A 27,429-nucleotide genomic window follows, 5' to 3' on the forward strand; every position below is an offset into this window, starting at 1 on the left:
ACACTCCAACTTACAAACATCAACACATAAGCACATATTACAGAAAATGACACTTTTATTGGCTTATACTTTTATTACAGACCACTTTCCTTCAAAGTGTTCACAATATTTCTTTAGATTCTCATTCAGTTATTGGGTGTATCCTCTAATGAGATGTTTATGAAAAAAACATGGCTTCAAATCTTTCACTCTGACATCAGGCAGTTTAATTTCTGTCTTTCCGATTTGAAGCAATGATATGGTTTAAATATTTTTCTCTCAAAAAAATTTCTGTATAATATGAGCAAACAACTCATCCTTTAGCATTACATCATACGACGCCCCGTTTCTAATTGCTACAAATTTGACATCACAATGGAACGTCGATTCTGTCACATACTTTGGCCCTGGCATCACATGTACAGTTCAATATTTTTGTCCACACTTTAGCAAACTACATTACAGTAGTTTTTGAGCTCACAAACTCCTGGCATAACTGACCATACTGTGTAAAAGCCTGTAATTTTGTTAGGAAAAGACTGGTACACTTTACCTGGAACTGCACATCATGTTTACTGTTGGTGCAGTTTCCTAGCATATTGTGCTAAGAATATGCAAAAATGTATCATAATATGCCTATATATTCACACAGTGTCTCTTTCCATGTGTTTATTTTTCTGCATGTGTTTGGTCACATGTGTGGAAAGTCCTCAAATTTTACCATTAAACCAAAGAAGTGATTCTTATGTACAGCAATTTACTTGAAGTTTCAATTTAGCATTGACTGATAAATAGAATTGTCTGCAGGCAGATACACATGACAAGCTGAATGAAATTTAAACAAAACAGCAAAATAAAACAAACATATATTAAACTAAAATCTGAAAACAAGTGCAAAGACTTTCTCAATTGAATCAAAGTATTTATTATACAGGATATCTCTTGTGTCTAAGTTTACAAGATGCAAGTGTACAAGTTTGTGTTTAACCTGATAAGCACTTGTGTTGTTAGCAGTTCTCATAAATTACACTGTGTTTCAAATGCTAACCAACTGGGATACTCAGAAGTACAGGATACTATAGCTCCACACCAGTACAGAGGCAGTTTCAAGCTCTATCTGAGCACTGCAATTTTCTGTTTTATCATTTGAGCCACAATTAATCTTCGCAGACACAGCTATCATTTCTCTATCATCTGATAATTTGTCACCATTTTTGCACCTATGTCATCCTATCTCTGGTACACAATGAGAAGAATGTGGATTTGCGTAAGGATGTTCTTCTCAATCTAGTTTATTCTCTTGCATTCCTTTCCCTCCCAGAATATAATATAATCAATGTAATCTCCATGAAAATTTATTGGCAAGCCCTGAATACGGATGGCTCACTTTAATTTGGTCAAATCACAAGAAATGCTGAAAAAGAAATTCACATTTAAGTTCTATTTACAATACATGACAAAAAAAAGACAGATAGGTCGAAAATGAGACTAGTATCACATTGATCTATTCCCAGAACTCTAGTTTTTCCTACATACACATACATTTGACAGATTTCACTCAGTGCTTCCATTTTGATGGCTTTATTTTTTAATGGTTGTAGTTTTCCTAAGAAAATAACAGCCCTGAATACTCCATTAGATTAAACCTCAACAGTTCATTTGGATTTTAACACAAACACTCATGTACAGATTTTGTTCACAGACTGTTTATGAAAGTGCCTTAAAGAAAACTTGTTTGTTGATCACAGCCCCTGGTAAGTTGCAGCTGGAAAGCTACAGTGCAAGCCAAAATGTGAACTCCCACCCCTAAGAATACATCCTGATCATATATTTATGTTGCACTCCCAAAAAATAAATGCTACAAAACAAAAATAATAGCTTTGCTTCTGTTGTGTTAACTTTTTAATTAACACAACCAAATTGTGATGAAGCTCAACATTGAAAAATGTTTGAATTTACAGTTGAGAATTTGAAAGTCCCATCAGTGACATCATACGCTTTACTTTACCAATCACAGACTACAAAACATAGTTGTTCACAGTTTTGAAAGTCAGCCACACTGGTGACTACATCAAATACTGTTCATTGTTCATGTTTTTTTTTCAAAAGTCTGGACTGGCATGATTGTAACCCTCCCTCACTTTTCATATCACAGGTTGCACAACTTTGGAGGACACCACTTTGGTCTCACAAAGTGAACAAAATACTCCACAGACTAATGCCAGTTTCATAGCAGCTAAACCGAACAAAGCCATCAACCATTTACACATTCTGAGCAGAAGAGTTTGTGTTACCCAATCACAGCCATGAAACTAACTACAGTACTACAGAGTCAAGTTCAACTATTGGTTTACAGCCGCTGGAAAATTACTAACTTCTCCTTGTTCATTGACATCCATTCCGTTCCAATTGTAGGCCAGCTTTATCCTCATTCGCAACGGCTGTTTTTGAGGGTTTGCAATTTTAATCACTTGTGTTACTGCAGCAGAGTTGTTGGGAGGTACTACGTTACCAGATGGTGACTGTAGCTGCAGTTGAAAACTCTGTAAGGCCAAAATAAAGAAATCCGTCACAAATTGAAATATTTCTTTCAATGTCAAGTTAGGCAGAATATCACTGACTCTCACTGACCTGTCGTTTTTTGGAGAAGGAACAAATTAAAAATTTGCCAAGAAATGACACAAACAAACATGACATACACACTTTGCTCCATTGCTTGAGCTGAATGATCGGTTTTGCAGTAGTTGACAATTTAGGATAATTCCTGCAAACAGAAAGATGTAAGCTATCCTTTCCTGGACTCAACAAGGTTTTTATGGGTAAGATGAATATTGTTGAACATTTGTCCACTTTGGAAATGTCTTAAAAGAATACTACAAATTCCACATCAAGAGACTGATTTATGTTGAGACTACGCTAGTTTTCAAAGACAAATAAAGAACTGGTGAATTTTCAAAAGACTGTCCGAGATGTATACTATCATGGTTATAAATACAATATGAACTGTCACTTAATTGATAAGCAATTTAAGGTAGTATGCGCCTAGAAAGTAAAAGTCTTCAACTTTTGTTCAAATTTTCCTCAATATACTACCATTCTCTTACCGATCAAGAATAAAAATCAGGGGTCACTGAGCAAAGTTTGATACTAAAGAAACAAATTACCTATTATTTACTGACATTTGAAATTCAAAATTCCTACCGTGTTCACTCAATGGAGAAAATACAATTTTTTTCAATTTTTTTTATTTTCGGACAACTAGGATTGTGAAAATTGTCCCACTCAAAGTGTCAAAATAAACCCCTACAAGGAGCAAATCAGAAAAGAATCGTAAAAGTAGTCTGACAATCCATCCCTGCATTCTACCTCAACCATCAACAATTTGGAAGTTCACATTTGTTATCCCTTTGGAGTTAGCTTACCTTGGGGACAGCAGCTTGGAAAACAAACTCTGTCATTGGAAACATCGTTGAGTTGGTTGCTGTGAGCATGATATTAGTTACAGCTGGGTTGCTATCCTTTTCAAAATTAAAGTCTATTTTGAGTCCTGCTTTTTCAAAGGCAACTAAAGAAGGAATTTTGTTATCTGAAATGCAATCATACAGAAAAATGTTGTCAATATTTCTATGGGGACACCTGTCAAAAGTGTCATCTATAAAAAATAAAATCCAGTGAGTTAGAACTTGCTGAGGATAAAACTGGAATAATGGTGAAATTTCTGGTACCAGTCTCAGACCTGAGTGTTCTAAATGACTGAAAAGGGTAATTTGAGCATGTTTGAAAACAACTGCTGCCACAAGCAAAGGATAAAAAGATGATTTTCGCTACAAGTGTGCACTTGAAAGGCATAGCAACATTATTACTACTCTTACATGTTACAGTAAAAGCAAGTTATTTCAAAGGCTATCATGTAACCTACATTTTGGTAAAACTGAGTGTCAAAAAGCCCATAGATGAATCATGTGTAAGGTCCATCCATTGCAGAAGTGAAGCAATAACTATGTCCCTTGTGATCTTTCTCAAAGTTTCTGAGAGTGTTTGGTATCAGATCTTGGAAACAAATACTTTCACATCACAAACAACTCCCATTATACTATCATTATGTATGCAAAAAAACCACTTTGATTTAATCAATCATTTTACTGAACACTATCACAAAACATGAATACAAAAATCCTACACAAAGAAGAAAATGATGACAAAGTTGGTTATAACTTACTTGTGACATTATCTAGAGGTGCACCAAGGAAATTAGGTGTTTGTTGAGGTTGTGTCATTGGTTGCAGAGGCTGAACATTATCCATGACATTACCAAGTATATTATTACTAATTGGTTGCTGTGTCTGTTGTAAACTTGGCTGAGGATTCATTTCATTGGAACTAGTGAAATCTAAGTCTCCTAGTAAGTCCAACAAATCGGCACTGTCTTTTTGTGGTTTTTGTGGTTCTTGAATTATGGCTGGCGTTACTGTTTGTGTGTCTCCCAGTAAATCCAACAATCCATTACTCTGTCATAAATAAATAAATAAATAAATAAATAAATAAATAAATCAATCAATCCAGCAAACGTATGCACACCTAAATATATGCACTTACGAAATATGATATGGCTATCTGTTACATCACTGATAAAAATAATCTGCCTTTTATTTCAAACTTTCATGTACAAAGTTTTACAATGGTAATGAGAAAACATGTCATACAATAAATGTTTCAATAAATATTTCAATTTCATGATTTTGATAAATATTGTGATTTCACAGCAAACATTCTGAGGAACAAAAGTATTTGCTACAGTGCAATTTGTACTGCCCAAAACTCGAACTGAGCATACTCCAATCTTGTGGGAAGTTATTAACTTCTTGCAACACTGTGTTACAGGGAGAAAATAATCCTGATATTTGTAATTTTACATATTAGCCACATTTTCCATACTACTTCAACAAAAACAGAGATCAGCATTTATTAAATTTTACTATGACTTGGAGATGGGTATGGGTAATTTTTACATTTGGCACTGCACTGGATAAAGCATTTTTCTAAAATCTGTGCATGGATGTTCAAAGTGAATGTTCAATGTCCTGTATGATTACTTATGAAGATATTACCTCTGGCTGAGTAGGTAGATTAACAACTGGCTTGTCATTAGTTTTCACTAAGTCCGTCCTTTCACTGTTGTTCTTCGTTTCAGAATTGTTAATACCTTTGTTTTCCATGGGTGGCATCCTTTCCAATAACCCTGCCCTGTAAAGCAACATTAGCAATTGAAAAATTTACGTACAGTGGTTAATTTTGTAACAGGATACTATGTTATTATATTGCTGAAAGTTCTAGGATATCTGGGTAGATTGTTTTCCTGGCAGAAAATTACTTTATTCTGGTGCAAATCAGCGTGATTACATAAAGGGTAGCAAACATACACAAGGCAAAAATTTATTTATGAAAATGGCACACGACAAAAACAGTTTGATAAATTATACAGGGAACAAAGCTCTTAGAGTATAGCATAGTGAAAATCTTAAATTACACAAATCTTATAGCAACTTTGAATTCACTTTCAGAGATAGTGAGAAGTTACACACTTTTGGAAGAGCTAATAAAAGTAAGAGTGTCACTTTCATACAAAATCACGGAGTTTTGAATAACATTTGTATGTATCTTGCCAGTTGGACTCACCTCATATGGTCATAACTTCTAAATAATGTTAAATATTCCACAGATCTCTGCTGAAGCTCCATGTCAAGACTAGGACCATAGGCAGAAATTACTTTCTTTATATAACTGTGCCAAAGAAATGAGAACACTGGTGTTACATATGATAAGATGTACTTTCAAGTAAGAAACATTAAGTTGTTACATTTTTTCCCTTTTGAATTCATCTTCAGTGATAGTGATGAATTTCAGTGATAGCAAATTGGACTAAGCTGTCTTACATATCAAAATTATCACAGGGATATGTTTGTATTTATTCACCATCAACACTTATTCTGCAGTTTCTTTTTCACCATCAGGTCGAGTTGGTGAAAACTAGCGAAACACAACATGTCCCATATGATCCATTTTAACACAAAAAATGAAATTTGAAGACCCCTGAAAACACACGATTTCTACAGACTAAAGCTGCTACACCATACCAAGCCAAGTAGGTGATAATACGCTAGGTTTTGGTTCAATACTGCTTTTTACTGATTTGGCAGATGGCCAAATAATACTGTTTGGCAGGAAAAGGGTTAAAGTCACCTTGGACAAGTACCTTAGATCAACTACAAAGATTTGGCCCACTAGTCATCAGATATGCCTTCCATTTATTCAAGGGGAGTCCAATATTTATTTTTGGTCATCATAACGCTGCTCTCATTCTTTGAAATTCATTTGGTTATCATCACATACCTGTATGGCTTTTTCAGAAGTGTAAAATAGTGTAAGTAAGAATGCTGTACTTACTCAACTGTCACTGTAAATCTTGTACTAAGTTTCATGAGTGCTGTGAGGACGTATTCCTTTGTTACTTGTGTAGCTGTTGTGGACTGTATAATCTTTTCAAGAACTTCAACCACTGCATCCTCTGTTACCTGTGTTCAAGACGAGGAATCCAAAACCAGGGGCCAACAAAAAGGGCAGCGAAAAAAAGAAAAAAAGAAGAGAAATTGATGCAGTTAGTACACAACACACATGCAATGCTATGGCAGAACTACATTACACAGGCAATTTGGTCATACATGTCATGTTACTTGCAAATTTGCATACTTAACTAACAACAAACAAGTGCACTGAATTATGATGTACTTTTGCCTTGGGATAAAAATATCATCATTTGTTTAAAATTTGACATTACAATTACAAAATTTTGCATGTATACAAGATATGTTGTAAAGTATACCAATTCAGTAATAAATGTCTGTTTCAAGATACCTCCAGCATTGAGCATTTTGCAAATATAGTGGTGCATTCATGAAGGACTGTTTCGAGGTACCCACTAGACAATCGCCAAGATTTGTCCCACACTCTATATATGCTTTCCCTGGCTCTCAGATGTGATTATACTCCATAATAATGTTGAAAATAGTATGAATGTTGTGATTGTGCATGAAAATTGCCAAAACACTCCATCTGATGCCTAAGTCATGAACACAACATATATAGTGAGCAATACCGTTATAATAAATTTGTACCTAGACATTAGCATCATGTATCATGCTCCATACTGAAACGGCAGTACATTGCACTTAATATGTTCTTGTACATACTTAATGGTGTTTTCACTACAACCTTTTATCATCTTTTCACTCTATTAACCAGAATGTCTTAACTTACTCATGTAAAGTATTAAAAGTAATATGTCATCACTGATTTTCAGTGCAGAAATGACAAGAATTTTCACCTGATCCCTTTGAAGTGCCCAGATGACTGTATTTCCAATTAACAACCTTAATTGCCCCAATACATCATAATGCAATATCATTGCATCAGAGCAAGAAGCTACAAAGGCATACTTGAAGAGGTAAGATTATGTGATTTTTCTAAGGGTGCAGTAGTCCATGAAATTCATTACACTTTCTATAGCAAGCTTGATACTAAATTTGGATATCACCTGTTTTTGAAGGCAAGGATTGACTGTACTTTGATTCATATAATGAACAGCATACATTGGAATTCCTTGTACTGATATTTGTCTTATATCGTGTTTTGCATCCTATAATTACAATGCCTTCAAAGACACAAGAATAACTTTGTGTGTAAAAGTTTTGTCCAGCTAATCTTATTTCCGTACATGTGATTTGGAACTGTCTTGTAAGCTCTTAGGGCTGTGCGCAGCAATCTAGTCATTGCTAGTCCACACTAACACTTTCAAATACCTTATCAATATTAAGTATTTGTAAGAATGTTTAGTAGACTTGCAGCTGTACATCAATATTATATTTGGCCTAGGTCTGTAAATGTCAAGAATTAATCTCATATACATCTATATTACAGGCATACCATACATCAGTACTGTTTTGGCGATGTGATCAAAGTTTCGTATGTGAGGTAACTACTGGGTTAGACATTAGAAACCTTAACCACACACCATAAAATTACAGACAACGATGCACACTGTGACAAATCCATGGTTATTTCAATTGCCAATTGTTGCTGTTTAAGCAAATGCATCTTGTTTATTCCACTGATGCCTCATTTCTATACAAACCATCTTTTCTGACTGGTCATGTTCACAATACGACACACAATGATTGTTTGAGAAGAGTTAGCTATATAATTTTTGCATAGACCTTAGAAGGTTATCTCTCTTTACCTGTTTTATTCATAATGGAATTTAATAATGGTATGGTTATATGGAAATGAATAGCATCACCAGATTTGTCTTTAGATTAAAATGTAGAAGTAAATTGCAGACTATGTGAAGCACAAAGCTGGTAAGAAGAGCTGTGGTAAGCAGTGTATACCCTCCAACAGCCGAACAAAAATGTTGATCCGCAGAGCAAAGAGCAGAATAAGAAGCCATCTTGATCTGTTAAACTGTAACATTTGTAAATCTTGCAATTCAATATAAAGTCATGCCTGGCTTTGCAAGTTTAACCTGTAAACAGCTATTTAAGGGGAAAAGTCTGCAGAGGTATGACGTCCATGCATTGAAAAAAAGCAGTCTGCACTAAAACGGTTGCTTACATTTTTACATACTACTAATTTCATCTACCCTTATCTACCCTTTCCATGTGTTTACTCTATTGAAACAACTAAAACATATTGCTATGGCGAGTTCAATACATCTCTGCCAATATACTTTCAAGAACTGCCCCACTAGTTGTAACAATAGGTACATGCATTGACAGTCTATGACAGGTAGGAGAGACCCTTACATATGATGAATTTGAAGGGAGAAATACACTATTTCAAAAATTTCTGTTACTATATATGTGAAACTAATATATTGTTTCTGAACAAATGCTGGCGTTCTATTTTAAACATACTGGTGTATCTTCTGATACTGATCACTATGATAAATCCACTCAGTGAAACCTCAATGCTGCCTAATTGTTCAGTCTAATCAGTCATTTGCTGCTTGTGACACTAAAACTTCTTCCACTTCTACATCATGCGGTACAATTATTTTGGTTATCTTTATCACCTCTTTCAAAGCATTACTCAAACTATTTCATAGATTGATTGATTTCCATAGATTATGTATCAGTTGATAATGCATCAAGGCAAGCACTTCATGAAAATGTCAAACTTCATGAATCATTCCGAGCATCTTTTGTATTCTCCTATCCTTGATTTCTCATTATTGACCCCTGACCCAACGGTCATCTGATGTGACCCCCTGACCCAAAGGTCACCTGACAAATATAATACGAATGGTATTGTTTCTGGCTTTTGAGTTGAATGTAAGACTGTAGAAGATGAGTCGTACTCACTTAATAGACTTAATTCTACTGTATGTGGAGAGTCCCTAATACGTCCAAAAGAAACATGGATGTGTAAGAGCCACAAAACTCACACTGACAACTCATATATTGGGGGATCCATCAGGCAGACTTAAACAGCCAATGATCTTGAATGTAGCAGCCAAGACAGACAGACTCAAGACAGCCAAGAGAAAGCCCAAACTGCAGCTAACGTCAGGAGGGACAGATGTACTGAGTTACAAACCTGAAATAACGTCTGTCCTGCAGTAGCATGCTCTTTGGCAAGATCTTCTATGTTTAATTCTGTCTTGTAGTAGGTACATACCTGGATGGGCTCTGCCTCCTCCGTCTGACCCGCCATTAGTAAGTCTCCATATTCACCTATGCACCATGCTGCTACTTGGACAAGTGGTTGCTGTTATGGAGAAAATGTATGGGAATTTATTTGTATTCACATATCTTGACTTAGTGTTTTCTTGAATAACGAAATGCTACTTTCTCACTCGTCTTGACATATAAATATAAATTATTATCATTATGCTTGGAGGACCATTATTGATCAGATATGAAAACCCCAAAGACAATAACACAATGTATGTCTATAGGGTAAAATAGTTTGGCATCGAAAGTGAAAGCATGGTGACGTACACTACTTGATTCTCATCAAACAATTGCACACTTCTAATTCAAAATAGTTGCTTGTCTCTAATTCAAATTCAAAATGACTAATATTGAATGAGAAAAGTAATGACATGTGCTAATGTTGAAAGTGAATTTTGATCAGTGTACTGAATATACTTAGTATTTGTGTGATTCTACATCTGTTTACCTGTGTATTATCTTCTTGAATGGCTTTGAATAACTGCTGTGATGTATAACCATGTAATGAACTAGTGTCTGATATCATTTGAATTAAACTAGATACTGTGTCATCTAAAACATGGTTGCCTGCCGTCGTCAACACTTTCATCATTGTGTCTATGTGCCATCTCTTATTTGGAGCATATCTGTAATAGAAACATAATGAATGTTTAGCTGGTTTTCTTTCTGTACAGATGAACTATTTTAAACAGTTGCAGCTGGTTTTGGAAACCCACTTATGTTTTTATTAACCATTTAAACAGCTATGAAAACACAACTCTTACACAACAGTGGAAATGGTAAAACCAAATGAGAGGCACTTTATGTGTTACAGAAATGGTGCTAAAATCTCAGTATATGGCTTCATGTCTAGAATTTTATTGATTTGACTATACATAGACAAATATTATCGAAATCATAGGTAAAAGCTACACTTGAGGTGCACGAGTTGAGCCGTCATGCTTGTGAATACATATGATACACAGCAATATCGCTGCATTATTTAAGTTTGATAAAATGCTATAAGCAATCAAATAAAATATCAGTCATTTTTCTGGTTTTGCAGAGACTGTATGAAATGAATGGAAGTTACTCAATTTAATCATTGTTGACTGTGACATTGTTCGTGAGTAATATAAGATAACTTACTTTTCACACGCATGGAAGATATTTGAACTAACATGAGACTTGAACTCCGGGTCTGCCTTTTCTAAGAAGAAAACTAACTCTTTCACCATCCCACGTACATTATTTGCATTGATAAGGGCAAAACACAACTCAACTGCCCGTCTGTAGACAAAACCATAGGGAATATATGTGAATATAGCTGTACTTTTGACACAGTCTTGATGTAGAATGTACTGTATGTCAAAGAAATGTTACATATTTACCACTGTTAGGCTAATTTATTACTGATCTAAATGAGTGTTCAGTGTACAAATCAGGAGACACTGTAAAATTATGAATAAGCAATAATAGCAATATGGTTGCATTTTTCTACGGGAAGGAAGCATGGCATCTCTAATTGTTTATATCTTCAGAACGGTTTGAGTAAAGTTCCCTAGCACATTGATATGCTCACATTTGTCTTCACAGAACAAATTAAATTTAAATCCCAGCCATCAGTCATTGTATCTTGTGATCTAAAATAGCACATCAGATTTATCAATCTTATGGTGCATGCCATCTGCTGGTTTACTTATAGAATTCTGTGATAGTGACTTTATTTGATTGGCTTTGCACTCAATGCGTACGAGCAGAAATGACTACATACCTCCTGATAGACACATCAGGGTCTTTTAAACAATCTACTATCGTGCTCCGATGCCTCTGAACAGCATTCATGTCAGCACTCACAGTTTTTAACAACGTATTCAAAGCAACGTATCTGAAAAAGATGACAAGTTCAGATTGATACCGAATTCTACTGAATCAACTAATCCATCTACGTTGATAAATTCAGAGTATTTCTTGATATGTGCTTCCAGGGTTTTATGTAAAGCCTTGTGTCACACTTTAAAAACTTTCTAAGAGTTGCATGGAACGTAGTGGTTGAAGAATATTGATGATCTGGTGTATATAATTGAGAAAACAGCTTGTCTGCCATATCTGGTGAACTAATAGCACAAGAATGGGTACTAAACCACCTTTGAAAGGCATTTCTTAGAAGAAAATATAAACTGCTGGAACAAGTACATGAGTTCAGAGATGTCAAGTCAAATTTGAGAATGGTGACTTAAATGTGGCAATGAATATGTAAACTTGAGTCTTAATTTTGGTCATAATTACTAGTCATTTGATTTCAACTTACCTGATATTTTTATCATTATTAAGTAAGAATCTTCCCAATATGTTAATAGCTAACACTCGGAGACCACTTTCTGACTTGATGTCCATAATGGCTAATACAGTCTCATACAAGATGGCATTGCCCACGTTTTTACTGGTTTCAGTATTCGTTGCAACTTGTGCCAAGATATCATTCATGGCTTCACTGGCATCTGCGTCATATTTGCCTAAAATTCTCAACAATTTCAAGATTTTCACCTTAAATAAATAAATAAATGAAAATTACATATGATTTGTGTGTTTATGTAAATGTATCTCAATGGTAAGTTATCCATTTGTGCCTTTTGGCAAAAGACAGGACTTGTTACACTACCCTGAAGATTTTAAATAAGTGACATCCACTACTTAAAATACCATACAAGGTCATCAAGATGACAGTGACTACAGAGTTAAGGCAAAGTGTGAGCACAGTTGGTAAGTTTGAACACTTTCAAAACTGAATACTTAGACATAGGTTCACATGGCAACTTTGTTTTTCCAAGTGTCTGCAAAGAGTTGGCTGACTACCTGTCCCTATGGTCTTCAACTTTTTTCAGTACTTTTGTAATCTAGATCAACTTCCAGATTCCTCAGCTCATGTTCTTTACATTGAAACAAAGATTGAAACTTCTCAAATCATAGATAAGGCTACAACATCTTGACGCAGACATCTATTTTTAACTTCTCCAGCAGATATGAAAAATATTCTTGCCATATCAATGTAACATATGGAACTCATTTCTTATTATAATGGTTTATAACTGCGTACCAAATACAGCTGTGAAATATCAACATACTTACTTGTAGAAATGGATCACTGACTCCAGAGACATCATGCTCTGGTGAATAGCCTGACATGATAAGATTCTTCAATATCCTGACCAAATTGGGAACCAACTGAAATGACAATTAAACAGAACAATTAGTGCCAACAATGTTAGAATGAGGACGAGAACTGGTTTAAACAAAACCAAGGCCCTGGAGTTGTTTAAAATACCAAAACAACACTGGCAGTTTTGTAGGATTTCAAGGCATTATATCAATGATGGAACATAGTAATTAAAAACAAGACAAAACAGAAAATGGAGAATTTTTGTTGACTGTAGGCATACATTGTAAATGACAGTGGAGTTTCAATGAGTTTTATACTGATAATATTATAAATGCTGGAACCTCAGTCGAGAGCTGAAAAGAGCTTATCAAGCTATGTGGAAAAGAGGTCAGATTTATCAAACAGACAGTATACAACTAATCCAGACAGTGGCTTGGAATTTACTGAGCCTGTTTAAAAGTTATGTTGAGAATTTGTATATTTTACACTTGTTCCTTGGTGAACTGTTTTGGAATGGAAACTGCATTCCCTACTACATGATGATAGCAAGTTCTGAACAGTCACTCATAATTTATAGACATCTGCATAATCCTTTGTAAAAATTAGTTTTGAATCAAGTACATGTACATTCTTGATTATATGAACTCTAATATTGTTTCTGACAGTGACTGGGTATCAACTTCTTCATAAGCGGTCCAGATGATTTGTATAAGATCTGTTAAAGTGTATAGAATAGATTATAGCATGTACACCATTATCATTATCAATGCATTAAATTAACACCTACTTTATTTAGCTTACTAACTACCTTACAGGTTTTGCAGAAACTTTGACAAAGTTATCCCAAGTAATAATACATATGACATATGCATGCACACTATACGTGTATCGACAAGCAAGAATCTACATGTAGCCACATGTAGCAGTAGCCAAGATCAGAGTTGCAAGAGGTGGTTATTACAGTTTGCCAGTTCCTCTACAAGTGTGTTGATGATCTTGGATTCAATTCATACCACTAGGAGGGGAATCAACCAAACATCAACATGAATGTGCTACCTGATATAAACTTTTCAAGCATAATGAAGTACCAGTTTCACAGCCATGGACATTTGTACAAGGACTCAAATTCAAAATTGTAAATATCAAATTACTATTTAATATCAAGCATGACCATGATTGTGCCAAATATGATCTGGTTTGATTGACTTTGATTGACTTGAAGAGTAGCCTTGAATATTGAATGGATGAAATACAGCTTGAGATAAGATAGGAAAGATGAGACATGTACAAGGAAAGAATATGTTCATAACTTTGTGAAAAGATGGAGTGGATTAAACACAGCACTGTGTCTAAGATTTCAAAACCTTCACAGGTGCAAGTGAGTTCTAAAGTCATCAGAGAATAGACCATCCAATCAATATTGGGAGGGATCCGGCCCTATTAAAACACATAAATATCAAATTCCTGTTCACTGCTGCAGAGTACAGATCTAGCTTTTGTTCAGATTGGTGCATTTTCCATCTGCTTTCATAAATCCAGCTACTGACTACTCTGTCAAGGATCTACAGTACACTCAATGCACTGGTTTTTACAATAATGCTATTCATTTCTAGTAAGTCTGTCGGTGATGGTGCAGCTGCGTCCGTCACATTACTGTAAATGAGTGTGTTTCAATCACGTAGGTTTACCATGAAAAGACTGGTGTTACCGTCTCATGAACTGAAAGATATGGTAAAGACTTACTGCCCATTACTACACCCTGCTCTAAGACGGAATGGCTACACATGTACCAGCAAAATTGTTTATGATTAAGTCACTTCAGTGGTATTTCAGATGCAAAGAACACAACGTGAATGCTAGTCATACATGTACTTTGCCTAGTTTTGCTAGTTTGAACACAATTAGTCTAGCTGTGCCCTGTGGACTCCACTGTGTAAATGCAATGCCCCTTCTTATGTAATCTTCACTTCTATGGCTTCAGTCTTGCCAGATATTGCACAGTTTGCTAATAGCAGTTACTCCGTAGAGTCAAACGGCAAACAATTTTCTAAAACTCTAAATATGCAGTGCTAGTCACAGTGTTAGTCAGTTGACAGTAATTTCTTTGTGTACGACTGTAGTAATTTACAAGAAGACCTAGAGCTGTAGAACTTCATAAGCACTTTCAGAGTTACAGAACATCATGACTTGTTACACTTCCATTGAAGTATTGACATTCTAAACTGTATCAAGTCTACATTAATTACATCATCCTGACCTGATCCACAAGAGTATGTCAGAGAAAGTAAAATAATTTTTGAAGGCCTTTCCATAAGAATAAATGTAACCCTAAATTCAACCTTGGATAATTGTAATCAGAAAAATACAAAAAAATACAAAAAATATGTGTTTGATTATCAGAGTCCGCTATTTTTCTAGAAGACATACTGCCAAAACTTTTTTAGCGAAAAACACTAATTTGATTGCATGGAAAGAGCAAACTTGAGAGAAACTTTAAAGAGTCAATTTTTTGCAAGAGTTACAGCACCAGAGTCCCAACAAGCAAAGAGAAGCAGCAGATTTGGAGGCAAATTAAAACATGCATCAAACAACAGCCACATACCTCCTCATTCTAAAAGGTTAGTCAACATAAATCAATTTTCCATTGTAAACATTAGGTTGTGTATGTACACACAGTCAACAGATACGGGCAGAGGAGGAAGTATCGAGGTAGTCATACACATGGAACAGAAAAGACAAAATAATAAAACTGAAAATGAGTGCGACTTATTGAGTGCTGTTTATGCAAATCTGTAAATGTGTGTTGACTTCTTACAGTAATTGTTATGCTCTGAATTAAATTGACCTTTATATATTAGAAATTTCAATAACAGAAGCAAACTCATTTAATATGACTTCCTTTCATCACAGTTAGCAGAATGCAAATTTTTTCCCCATTCATCACAGTATGTCCACAGATTAAAATTCTACGTATGGATTAAATGATTCAAACCACCATCTGATTGTTTTCATCTAACACAAGATGCATATGGAATATTTTTTCATCCAGGGTTGCGTTCCTTTGGATGTTTCCTAGCAACAGAAATAGGGTGACCATCTAATATTAGTAACCAGGATATGGTAATGAATCCCACAGATGACAAATATGACCTTGGTGTATGAACTAGACTGGTACAGAACAGACTGAGGCTTTCGCTACCCGGTACTTCCTGTGTAGTTGCTAAACATGTAACCGTAATTAAAGGTATACAGTCACCTGTAATCTAAATATGCCCTTATATGGTCAAAGGGGCGTTCCTTGGTATTCAAAATGCCCATGTGAGGGCCCGGTTTTTAAAAAGCGGCCCCCCGCTTAAAATCTATGATGGTTAGGTTTTCTCTTTCCCATGATAACTGTGGCAAAATTGGAACAGGTGACAGTATACCTTTAAAGTGACTGGATATAATAAAACATAGTAAAACATATCAGGAAGAATAAACAAATAAATGAATGATTATACTCACTTCTATCTTTATTCATTGAAAGATAAATTCATTAATAATTTCCTAATGTTCCCTGCATTTAATACATTAACCCACATCAAGTATTGTCAATTATTACCATAATATATAAAATATACATACCTTTCTAAAATGTGACAGAGTGTCTGGACTTTTCTCACACATTTCAGTAATCAATACAACGGCTGTAAGCAGCACACCTACATGATTGAAATGAAATTATGAAGACTTCAGATACTATGTAATAGGCCATTTTAAATGTGCCATCAACATGCAAAACATGAAATATGAAATTTCACTGGTCTGCCAGATGTATTACAATCACATATGTATGGCCATGTTTTTGTACACATCTAATACAGGTCTTTGTGTCATAGATGAATCATATGCAGTACATTTCTTAGAATCATGATAAATATTACATTTTGTTATGAATTGTTTATTTCATATACTATTAAAGTAAGGATATGGTGACAAGTTAACAGAAGGGTATCATGAAATTCTTCATAAACTATAATAAAATACGCCAATCAAAACAGCTACAATTAGAATGCTCTGGGTCATTTAGATTACATATGCTTAAAATAGTCACAAACTGAGTATATTACACCAGACACAGCTCAGGGTTCATACACTTCAAGTAGATCAAAATTCCAGGACTTTCCAGGAGTTTTTTTGCCATTTTCCAGGAGTATTTGTGGTTGAAAAATGCCATTTTCCAGGAGTGTTTGCACAATAAAGCTTGCAATTTTAATAAGCATCATACACTAATTTTTTCAAAAGTTTTCATTGTCCACGAAACTTCAGCCCTTAAAATATCATTTTGCTGACAAATGCAGTCAATGACGAGTTGACAGGATTTGACGGTGACGACATCTTGAATAACATAACTGAGGACTGAGACAGTTTGCGAGTTGTGAGTGCGGTGTCGGGAAAGATAAACTCGGGGAAGGCTTAGAATTAGTCGATGACTTTACATTTGATGAAGATCGGGCAAAAAAATTAATTTTTTATTTACTTGCTCCTGTTTTTTTCCTACCAGAGCTCAATGTTTTGCTCCTTTAGCACGGCTTTTCATAGCCCCGCGAACGATGCAGTGGGTTCCCGGCGTTATATGGCCTCCCACATCTTCGCTAGCCAAGGCCTGCTGTTCGGGCAGCTGGATGCTTCAATAGTTAGTGGAAGACTCCCGTCTGGCTAACGTGCCGTGTGAGCGGACGATGGGCCTCCCACTACTGTCCTGCTAAGGTCCATAGACATGCGTTCCCAATTTGGACCGCGCACAAAAACTACTTTCTAACTACTTTCGGCCAAATCTATGCCTACCCAAATCACTCAACCGCTCACAGACTGTAAAAAAGAACTGTTCACATGACATCCAAAACCATTAGTTTGCTGGCGATGCAACGGTCAAGGGCCCAAGGGCCGGCGATATCTCGCATGAATGTGCTGAATGGCGAGCCACGGGCCGCGGGAACACGGAGCATCATACGCAGGGCTAGGCTTTTCGATACATCGAAAGTCTTTTCACAAAGTTTGCATCTTGCCGCGAATTTATGTTGTGACCGCTCCAGCCATCCTATGTACTCGGGCTGTTTCAACCAATGATCGCTGAATAAACACTTTCCAGGAGGCATTGCTGTGACTGATGACCCGAACAAGCAATTAAATTTCAACACGGTCCCTCCACAAGCAACTCATGCCTACTTCGATGTCACTGTACGTACATGCAAAACCGTGGATAATGGAATACGCAACATGGTCTCGCCAACGCTAGTGCAAGGGTACCCCTTTACGACATTATAAGAAACACTACTACGCTCTCCAAATTTTGTCTCAGGAGGGCTCGCCACCAGTCGCAAAACATCTTTTCGCATTTTACGATTTTGACGTTCGACAATTATACTGTTTGACGTTCATATTTACGCTCTGGCTGTTCTCGACCGTGTGCAATCGTAACTAATGATTTTCCAGGAGTTTCCAGGAGTAAGTTTTGATTTTCCAGGAGTTTCCAGGACTTTCCAGGAGTGGTTTTAAATTCCAGGACTTTCCAGGACTTTCCAGGAGCGTACGAACCCTGACAGCTACACTTGAGCAAATGGAAAGTACCCACTATGTTCAGTTCAAATATGGGGTGTAGAATTGCTCCATAATATTGCCTTCCTATAGGATTCTTAAAGGATGTGTGTGGGTTTGTTTATTTGTTTGTTTTTTTCTCTAAGCCACTTTGAATGCCTCTTTCTCATGAGTGTTGGTGACTCATGAAAATTTCAAGTAATTGCTAAACTGACCTCCATGTTCAGAAATCTTAAATTTCGAGGGAATACTGGTTGGGGAGTACAAGCACTGGGTAGTGGTGTTGTAAACTTACCATGGTTCTTTTCACTCAAAAGGGATCTCGTGGCAGGAATAAAAATTTCCATGAGCTCTGGTACTTTTCTGATAATTCTAAATGCACATAATGTTGCCTGTAAAACAACAGGTGAATGTTAGAGGTGAGTCACTGCACTCCATACAATGATACACTCACTGTACTCCATACAATGATATACATAATATAAAATAAATAATAAACTAACGATTAACTAAATATACATGGGATAAATAAAATTTCTGCAGCATGTCTATGGTTCCAGTCAAAATTATAGACATGACCAGATTTACACTGCTGTAGTTTCTTATTCACAGTAATATCATTTTCAACTACCATGTTCGGAGCTATAACAATATGAGGCCAATAGAGTACTACAATTTTATTGCCTTGTACTTCTACAAAAAATACCATTTCATCTTCTAGTGCTTACACATTGCTATGGCGGGAAATTTGGCTTACAATTGATAAAGGTTCATCAAAAAGCTATGAAAATCTGAAAAACACAATATGGAAGCTTACCTTTTTCTTGATATATGCATTTGATTGTTTCATAAGCTTCTCAATTTCTGCAGCCAGATCTCTGCACATTTCCTGTGAGCATATACTGCCTAAACAACCCAATGCTAACCCTGCTATATACTGTGTACTATGGTTCATATCACTGAAAATCAAGAAAAATACAACAAAAATTTGCAGCTCAAATTTAGATTTGTTTAGACTCTTCATATGGAATTCACTTATACCTAAAACAAACACTAATGAGACAGATTTCATCCCTGACGCTAAACGTGCATGTAAGCTATACTGGCTGTCTTCCCAGCACCAATTAAAATCCCATGATATCATATTACTTTCACCTCTGTGTAATCATAACTTATGAGTATGCAGTTCTATTAAAAAGGTAATTTTCAATCTAAGCCATGGGCAATAGGCTTTGTTGTCCTTGTCATATTACATATGATTACACTGACATCAAAAAAATTGTAGAATGTGTCCTGTGTACAGTTAATTATTCAGACTCACATTTTTACAATATTCATTTGGCCTAGTACTTATGGGGGTCCATTCTTATGCCGAAGGAATAAATAAAGTTTTAACCAGTTTAGTTTTGTGAAAATTAAGACTTTTACTTTCTCGCATACAGATAATACAGGGATGGCAGCCATTTTGAATTTAAAATATTGGTAGCTATTAGGTAATTTGTTTCTCAAGTACCAAAATTTGCACGGTGACCCCAATTTTTATTCTTGATTTTGAAAGAGAATAGTTGAAAGTTTGTATGAGGAAAGTTTGAGCAAATGTTTAAGGCTTTCATTTTATGGCAAGAGCTACCTTAAATGGACATAACCCCTTGACCCCTTTGCAAGTATTTTGCTCTAGTTACTTTGTCAGTAAAGACAACATGAGCACTTCTTGATATCCTGGGTTGCCCCTTGTAAAACTCCTTGACAAACAAGTACCAAGACTGAATAGATTATGTGCTATTTTACAACACTTACTTTTTCATTGAGTTGGTAACAAGTAGGTGAACATCTTGCCGTTCATCCAGTAATAATGTGGTTCCTAAATAACCAATGCGTTTGTCTGTAAATCTTGGCTGTGCTACCAATTTTAAACACTCCAACTGTACCGCAAAAGATGAAAACGTAAAAGTCAGACTTGGTAGAATGGGAAATATGTTAGTGTATGATGATATTTCACACGGACACTTGTCACTGCTTACAGCTCATTAAAGTAAATTTATTGTATTACTCTCTTTCAAACAAGTAAATGAACATACCAACTCTCTCACTCATGCTACGATCAGAGACTGTTTGACAAGATTAGTATACTTAATTTTTTTCTAAGACAACGTCAATTTCCTAAATAGCCCACTTTTTTGGAGATAAAGTTGCCATCTTTCACTTTACTGTGGATATCTGTGTTTAACTTCAGAAGTTGGTCATTATGGTGTGATTGAAACAGGCTAAGTTCATTGCCTGTACGAACTCTTCTCCCGTCATTGTTAACAAAATTATAGTACATATCAGATTTTAAGACATAGATGTATTTGCCTGTTACATCTCCACTGTATAACCAACTATATTGAAAAAATCAGAATCAACCTAACAATGTAAAAGATAATGATATTGTCACTTCAAGCTCTAGACTTGTACCCCATTTCATAACACATTTGAAAGTCATTCCTTTCTGATTTGTTATTCAAAAATTCAAAATAACACTATTCTCAAAAGGTTTTGGGAAAGGCATGAAACTTAGCTGTACATAAAATCACTATAATAAAGAACATCTAGGGATATTTTGTACCACAATATACAGAGTTCACATTTTGAGGAAAATCATATTATCATAAATTTTACAACAAACATTTCTTTGTTCTGCAATATGGGTAATGCATGCAAATATGTAAAGTGACTGATATAGCAATGTATTGTTGTCAAACCTACCTGACCAAAATGGGCTGGATACCCAAGCATGTGAATATAAAGCAATTTAGCTACATTGCGACATCTGTATGTGTTGTCTTCATCTCTGAAAGAATTTCTAATGCTTGCACATTCTTTCTGAACTATGGCCCTCTCATCAGCTTGTGTCCGAGCAGCTCTGATATTCCGAATCAAATCCTTCAATTTGATTGGAGGAGGCATCTTTGAAAGCTACAAACAATCAGAGTACATCACAATCAATTTTCATTCTACATAGCAAAGAAGTAAAAATCTTTTTTCAAATGACACCACACAGTTTTTGTACATAAAAAGGGCTCTTTATTTTTAGAGATGTACACCATTTACCAGTAAAAGTAATTGCTCTTTGTCAGCATGATGTCAAATCTACAAATTTGAATAGGCTGTCACATGAGAAACTATCAAACACTGTGGCCAAAGTGTTGTTTAGGAATTCGGCTATGGTCCATATATGAAACAGTTGATAGCAGTTTAAAGATAGGCATGTCATAACAATTCAAATATGGAAGGAACTGTTTGCCATCGTGAAATGATCACAAGATTAGATATATGGATGTAAATGTATGCATTTTTCTTTGCATATGAAGCACAATGTATACTGGACTATTTATCACAAAGATGTACCATGATGGCAGTTAAATGTTCAGAAAAACACATTAGGATGAAAGGATGAAAATATGAAAGATACAATAACGATGGTATACCAACCATGAAAAACAGTTTGTAAGTTGTGAATGTGAAAATATCTATGCAGTTTAGTAAATTTACATGCAACTGTTGTATGTGATTCCAAACTTTAATGATAATTTTAAATTCCCGTTTTAAAAGGATATTTGTGATTCTTGGAACTGTCTTTATCTAATAATTATTCACAGAATATACTGAAATGTAGCATATATGAAGAAACTAAGTTCTCTCCTGTACGTGTTACAACAGATTATACAAGCAAAGATGATACATGTATGACAATTTGTAAAAGTTCATGAGTTATTGTGGATACTGCTCTTTTTTAAAGACACTGAATTCAGGAAAATGATGTGTTAGTAACACGGTATTTGTGAGTATTGCGCACGAGGTTAGAAGCATGTGATATTAATTCAAGTGTGGAAGTGAGAAGGGTACTTGAAAAGTGTCATAAATAAGGTGTACAAGACGAGGGATAATCAGGAAGATCTTCTTTACCTTCTCCTCAACTGACTTAACTTTCTCTTCTATAGCCTGCAACACCGACATGGTTCATATACTAGGTTACATACGGCACACACACAACAATGATAACTGGTAGAGAGATTTGTGACCTCCACGTACAGTACAGTACTAGGAGCAGCAAGCCAAGTACAGCGCTGCAAAAGAACACATGCAACAAAGACATGCAGTAAGTTGTGAGACCAACCAAAAAAAAAAAATTCCCGGAGCTTTAACTTCCACCAAAACATGCAGGAAAGACGGGGGAAAGGGGAATTTGATGAGACATTCAAACAGATTACCTATTACCAAGTTTTACTCAAACAATGGATCAACAAGAACACCAAGGCAAAGCATACATAGATATAGCCCTTCCCTTCACATACTATGAAAGACAAACATGTCTATCTTCATTCCTTACCAAACAAACTAAGAAATGGAAAGTGCCATGTTACAAAATGCCAAACTTTTACTCTTCAATTTATCATTCCCTGTCTCCATTGAAGCCCGTACACAAGAACTTATCGCAGTCTGAATAGATAACAGACTCCCATCTATGATTTCCACTTAATCTACATGACTATGACTTCAAATTATCAAAAAATTATCTTTTTCCATATGAATTCAAAATTGAATTTTTTTTGTCTGAGTTACATGTGCTTCATAGGTATGAAAAAGACCAAGAAAGCAAGCAGTGTTGGTAATTGATTACTGATTACTGGTTTTGCAATAAGTTATATGCAGGAATACAGGGTCAATACAGCTTGTACGTCATTTGCATTCCCCTCCAAGCTAATTTTGTTGGAGTTGGGATTTAGTAGCATTATTAGTACCAATTAAGCTATATTTTGTAACACCATATGCTTATATGGTTCATTGGTATGGTTACTATACTTAGCAACACATCAAACTGCACTGAAGTGAACGAAACACAAACAATCACAATGTAAGATGGTTAACCATTTGTACATGATTAATATGGGTCCTGAAACACAGTACTTCAACAGCATGCAATAAATCAATGGAAATGAATGATGTAAAATAAATTAACTGTATAACCACACTAAACCCTATCTTATCACTTCAATCAATTGTCAGCAGAAGGGAAATATCTATAATCTAGGTACCTTTACTAATTCATAATCTGTACCTTGTCCTATACCTTTGTCTACTTCATCTGACATGCTTCATTGCATGCATTGATAGAAATACAAAGTCGAGGTGATTAACATTTGAATAAGCACATCCACTTTTCCTGTCCATTGCAACTGGTTTTGAGTTAGATTAAAATAAATAAAGCATTACATTGTATCATTGATGTAGTGAGCAAAAGTGACAGTTGTTTCTCTACATGACAACACTGAAAGGCAGAGGTTAAAGTATTCATTCTTTTGTAGAAATTGTTGCATTGACACAAATTCAATACTGTGTACTATTATGATTTCTGTTGTGCAATACTTCTATATCCCAAGATATATCTATGTTATCAAATTGTACCATTTTCCAATATTTATACGGTTCTCAATGACTCAGGAGCCTTAAAATGATAACTCCTTGTAGTAAAGTTGAGTGTCTGACCATTTATACAATCACGACTCCTGGACATCTTACATGTAAATGTGTTGTACAGATATATTATTTTTTATATTTTACATTTCAAAGCTTGGCTACCCATGGATAGCAAATGAATGTACAAGTCATCTTTCTAACTTGCTTCCTATATGTTCACACAATGGGACAGCAACCACCTGTGACTGTGCAACCCGTCATTCATGAAGTATATGTAACAGGGTATGTCTAAAATCCTCCCCTTTGAACTTTAGATTGACCCTAAAATAACTGAAAAGGAATACTTCCGTGTACTGTACTATACTAAACAATGCAGGTGTATTTCTATTGTCAAGTTTTTGTTCCTAAATAAGTTTAACTGTAAGTAAACATTGAGGTGCAGTATGAAAGCTGATATGAGTAATTTTTCTTCCTCAAAAAGTATCTTTGTAAATAGGGATAGCTGTACCTTAAGTCATTTATCACTACCTTTTTCATTGAATGCAATCAAAATCTATTTAGTGGTCACGTCAGAACATCTTTCATGTCTCCAAATAATATCATAGACACTCCTAAAACAATGCAAGGCATATTTTGATATATAGATATTAACATCATACAATTAATAAAGGAGACAATGACTATTTTTTACTGCTTTGTCAAAGGGCCTTTCCTTGACCAGCTGTCTTTAATGGAACAGTTGGAACATTTCTCTGACCGAACTGTGATACTTCATCAAAGTAACAAAACTGACCCGGCTTACAAAATTACCTGAAACTAGAGCACTGCATGTACTTTCTGTGAGAATGTTGCTGATAAATGTCAGATTTTCAGTGTTGTTTCCTATATCAAGACAACATGAAATACTGTAAACCAAGAAGCGAATCTCAATCGATGCAATCAGTAAATTATAATCTCATTGAACCTTATTCTTTGTATTCAAGGTTAATGATTTGTCAGCTCACTTTATTATGTATTTCCAATGGATACTAGAAATTATTCTCTTTATCTGTCTGGAACTGGGCCAAAGGCATGTTTTGAAATTGTATTGCAAAATATTGAACAATATTACTGACTTTTATACCAAAATGACAGAAATTACTCCCTAAGGCCGTCAACTAGTCCATCTAAATACATATGGTGGTGCATAGTGTTCCATGTTAATGTTTGTAAATGCGGTATAATAAGACTGCATTTCTATAAAGTAGGTCAAAAGGTGGCAAATATTTTATGTGTAAAATTCTATGTACTGTACCATTAATCACACCTCTATTTTGAAGAATATTCTACATACTTTTTCATTGTTTTCTTTGTACATATTGAATAAGCATGATGTAGGCTTGGCTTTTTGAAGTCAACACATTATCTCAACATTATCAGTGGACCACAAAGAAAGCATGAATGCTACTTGTCTTTGTAAATTGCTAGGCTGACCAGATTTTGACATTCTGACCATACTCAGCTGTATTTATCACTTCCTTGTCACTCATAAAAGCTTCACTGGAAAGGGCAAAATTACAGAGGTTGGGTAGAATAGTGCTAGCCATTGTAAAGATTAGCATTTTCTTTCAAAGGTTTGAATTCTAAGATATTTGGCACATAACTGTGTATTATGATGGTGTGGGAGTCGACAGGAGCTTGAGGAATACCTCGACTTTGATCAGCTTTGAAATGACAAAATTTGGCATGTGAATGATCATGGTAACTCATTAAACTTATCAACATCATGCACTACACAGAGCACTTTGTACATATCCCTTCGACGCTGAGACTAAGTGTAGATGTGGGTTTTCATTGCTTTGTGCAATGTTGGTACTAAATATAGTTTGCTGAGAATATCATGGAGGCCGGTACATGGTTACACCATGGAGCTACACCTTGATGCACTCAGCATAGGGTCCGCCCATGAAATCAGACGACAGATGGAAGTTAAGTAAATTCTTCAAATCGAAACTATAAACGCGTTAAAGAAAAATCGTCGACACATCATTCAGCGAGGCAGGGTGCGTTAGACAACGCCGTGGTAGTGGGTCCGCCCCTCATTCAACGAACGACCGAACATACTGGCAATGGCCTAAACTCGAGTGGCGCACTTCAATTTCAAAGAGCACCAGCATATCAGCAGTGGTTATAGTTCTTGAAACATCAACAAAAATGAGAAGTTCTAAACCATACCTATGCGAAGTATGATGCTTTAGTGAGTTTGTGGGGTATCGATTGACTGTAAACCAGTCATAGTATCATTAAACATGGCCATCAATTTGTTATGTTTTAACCACCATAGTCACACACGGATACAGTGACTCGACTGGGTTGTGCACATTCCTCGAAACCGAGGAAAGGATGGCCCCTGCTCATTCCTGGTTTGCCACATGAGCTTTCATCTCACTTCATTGGTTCGCGACTTTCAGAAATGCGGCTGGTTGATAGACCCTTCGAAATCAAATACTAAAATTCACAAATTATTAGGTGAGGTTTACTCCGATTTTTGATAGTGTACGGTATGTACCTGAGTTCGGCACAATATATTCGCGATAGTCAAATGGTATGAAAACACGGAACGATCTGGAAAAGTCAAAGCATATTTAACAAATTGAGAAATAATGAAGGATAAAACAAAGGTGCTAGAAAAAACAAATAACTGCTTACCCTTGATGACTTCAACAAAATCAGAGATAATATGTCCAAATTTTAGTTCAAATCGAGACAACACCGAGGGCATGTATCCAATATGGCGGACACCGGAGACTTACAACTATATCCACGATAATATATTCTTTCGCGTCAACAAAAAATCCATAAAAATACAGACTTTTCGGCCAAACGGCTACTACTTTTATCAATTAAACATTTTTAACATTAAAATATAAAAGCTGGGCGCGACAGAAGTCGAATATTACGAATAAGCGGAACTATATTTGTATGCGCATCAAAAGAAAGGAAGCTGTGAACCGTCTAACTCGTGGCAGCCATGACGTCATAGTACAGCACGTTCAACAAATTTCTCTCATGCATGCCCATTGCCCGAGACCGGTGAAGCCCTACCTTTTGATATAGGATATCGGAAATTCTGTTTACATACACAATAAATTAAAACATGATAGCGTTGAAATAAAAATCACATTATTTGCTTCCTATAGACTATGCGCAACATCTCCAGGCGATTAAACGCGTAGCGCAATCAATTAATCACTTCAAGGAAGGAAATCAGGGTCAATCGATGTCTGGACCCATCATGAGTTCAGACCGGCGACGCAAGTGTCACTTGTAACCCGGAAGTACCATAAACAAACGAGAAACACTTCACCGTTTTACACTGGAAACGTAAGATCGAATGGTTTCATAAGTATCTTATCGGTGCACAAGTTTGACAATGTCAAACCCATGAAACAGCGACAATTAGATATTTTCATCCGCCTATATTCTCGGTCTATATACCGGTAGGCACTG

At 35.7% G+C, this 27,429-nt stretch overlaps 1 protein-coding gene across 5 annotated transcripts; it reads right to left on the reverse strand.

Moving 5' to 3' along the window:
- Positions 1–37: 37 nt before the first annotated feature.
- LOC139147189 (AP-1 complex subunit gamma-1-like) lies at positions 38–27,217 on the reverse strand. Of its 5 annotated transcripts, none has more exons than XM_070718129.1 (19): positions 26,629–27,217; positions 22,429–22,589; positions 21,229–21,438; positions 20,281–20,405; positions 19,301–19,442; positions 18,779–18,875; positions 16,531–16,607; positions 12,876–12,971; positions 12,058–12,293; positions 11,521–11,634; positions 10,896–11,036; positions 10,216–10,393; positions 9,712–9,801; positions 6,424–6,551; positions 5,656–5,760; positions 5,088–5,223; positions 4,199–4,487; positions 3,402–3,565; positions 38–2,522 (listed from the first exon to the last, which is right to left on the reverse strand). In XM_070718129.1, the coding sequence occupies exons 2-19, from the start codon at positions 22,477–22,479 to the stop codon at positions 2,322–2,324; spliced, it is 2,580 nt and encodes an 859-aa protein (XP_070574230.1). In that variant the 5' UTR covers positions 22,480–22,589; positions 26,629–27,217; the 3' UTR covers positions 38–2,321. The 5 variants fall into 5 exon arrangements, with proteins under 5 accessions (XP_070574230.1, XP_070574227.1, XP_070574228.1 ...); XM_070718126.1 differs by having other exon boundaries at positions 9,631–9,801; positions 26,629–26,773; XM_070718127.1 differs by having other exon boundaries at positions 9,631–9,801; positions 22,429–22,464; positions 26,629–26,726.
- Positions 27,218–27,429: the final 212 nt, after the last annotated feature.

Source organism: Ptychodera flava, chromosome 13 (genome assembly GCF_041260155.1).
Source record: "Ptychodera flava strain L36383 chromosome 13, AS_Pfla_20210202, whole genome shotgun sequence".
NCBI lineage: Eukaryota > Metazoa > Hemichordata > Enteropneusta > Ptychoderidae > Ptychodera > Ptychodera flava.

Bases quoted from the DNA above. Each gene is read 5' to 3' on its own strand.
- LOC139147189 (XM_070718126.1), bottom strand. From the start codon at position 22,479: ATGTCGGTGTTGCAGGCTATAGAAGAGAAAGTTAAGTCAGTTGAGGAG. The intron at 21,439-22,428 runs GTAAAGAAGATC...GATTGTTTGTAG, and splicing joins TTAAGTCAGTTGAGGAGAAG to CTTTCAAAGATGCCTCCTCC. The intron at 18,876-19,300 runs GTAAGCTTCCAT...GTTGTTTTACAG, and splicing joins ATGCATATATCAAGAAAAAG to GCAACATTATGTGCATTTAG.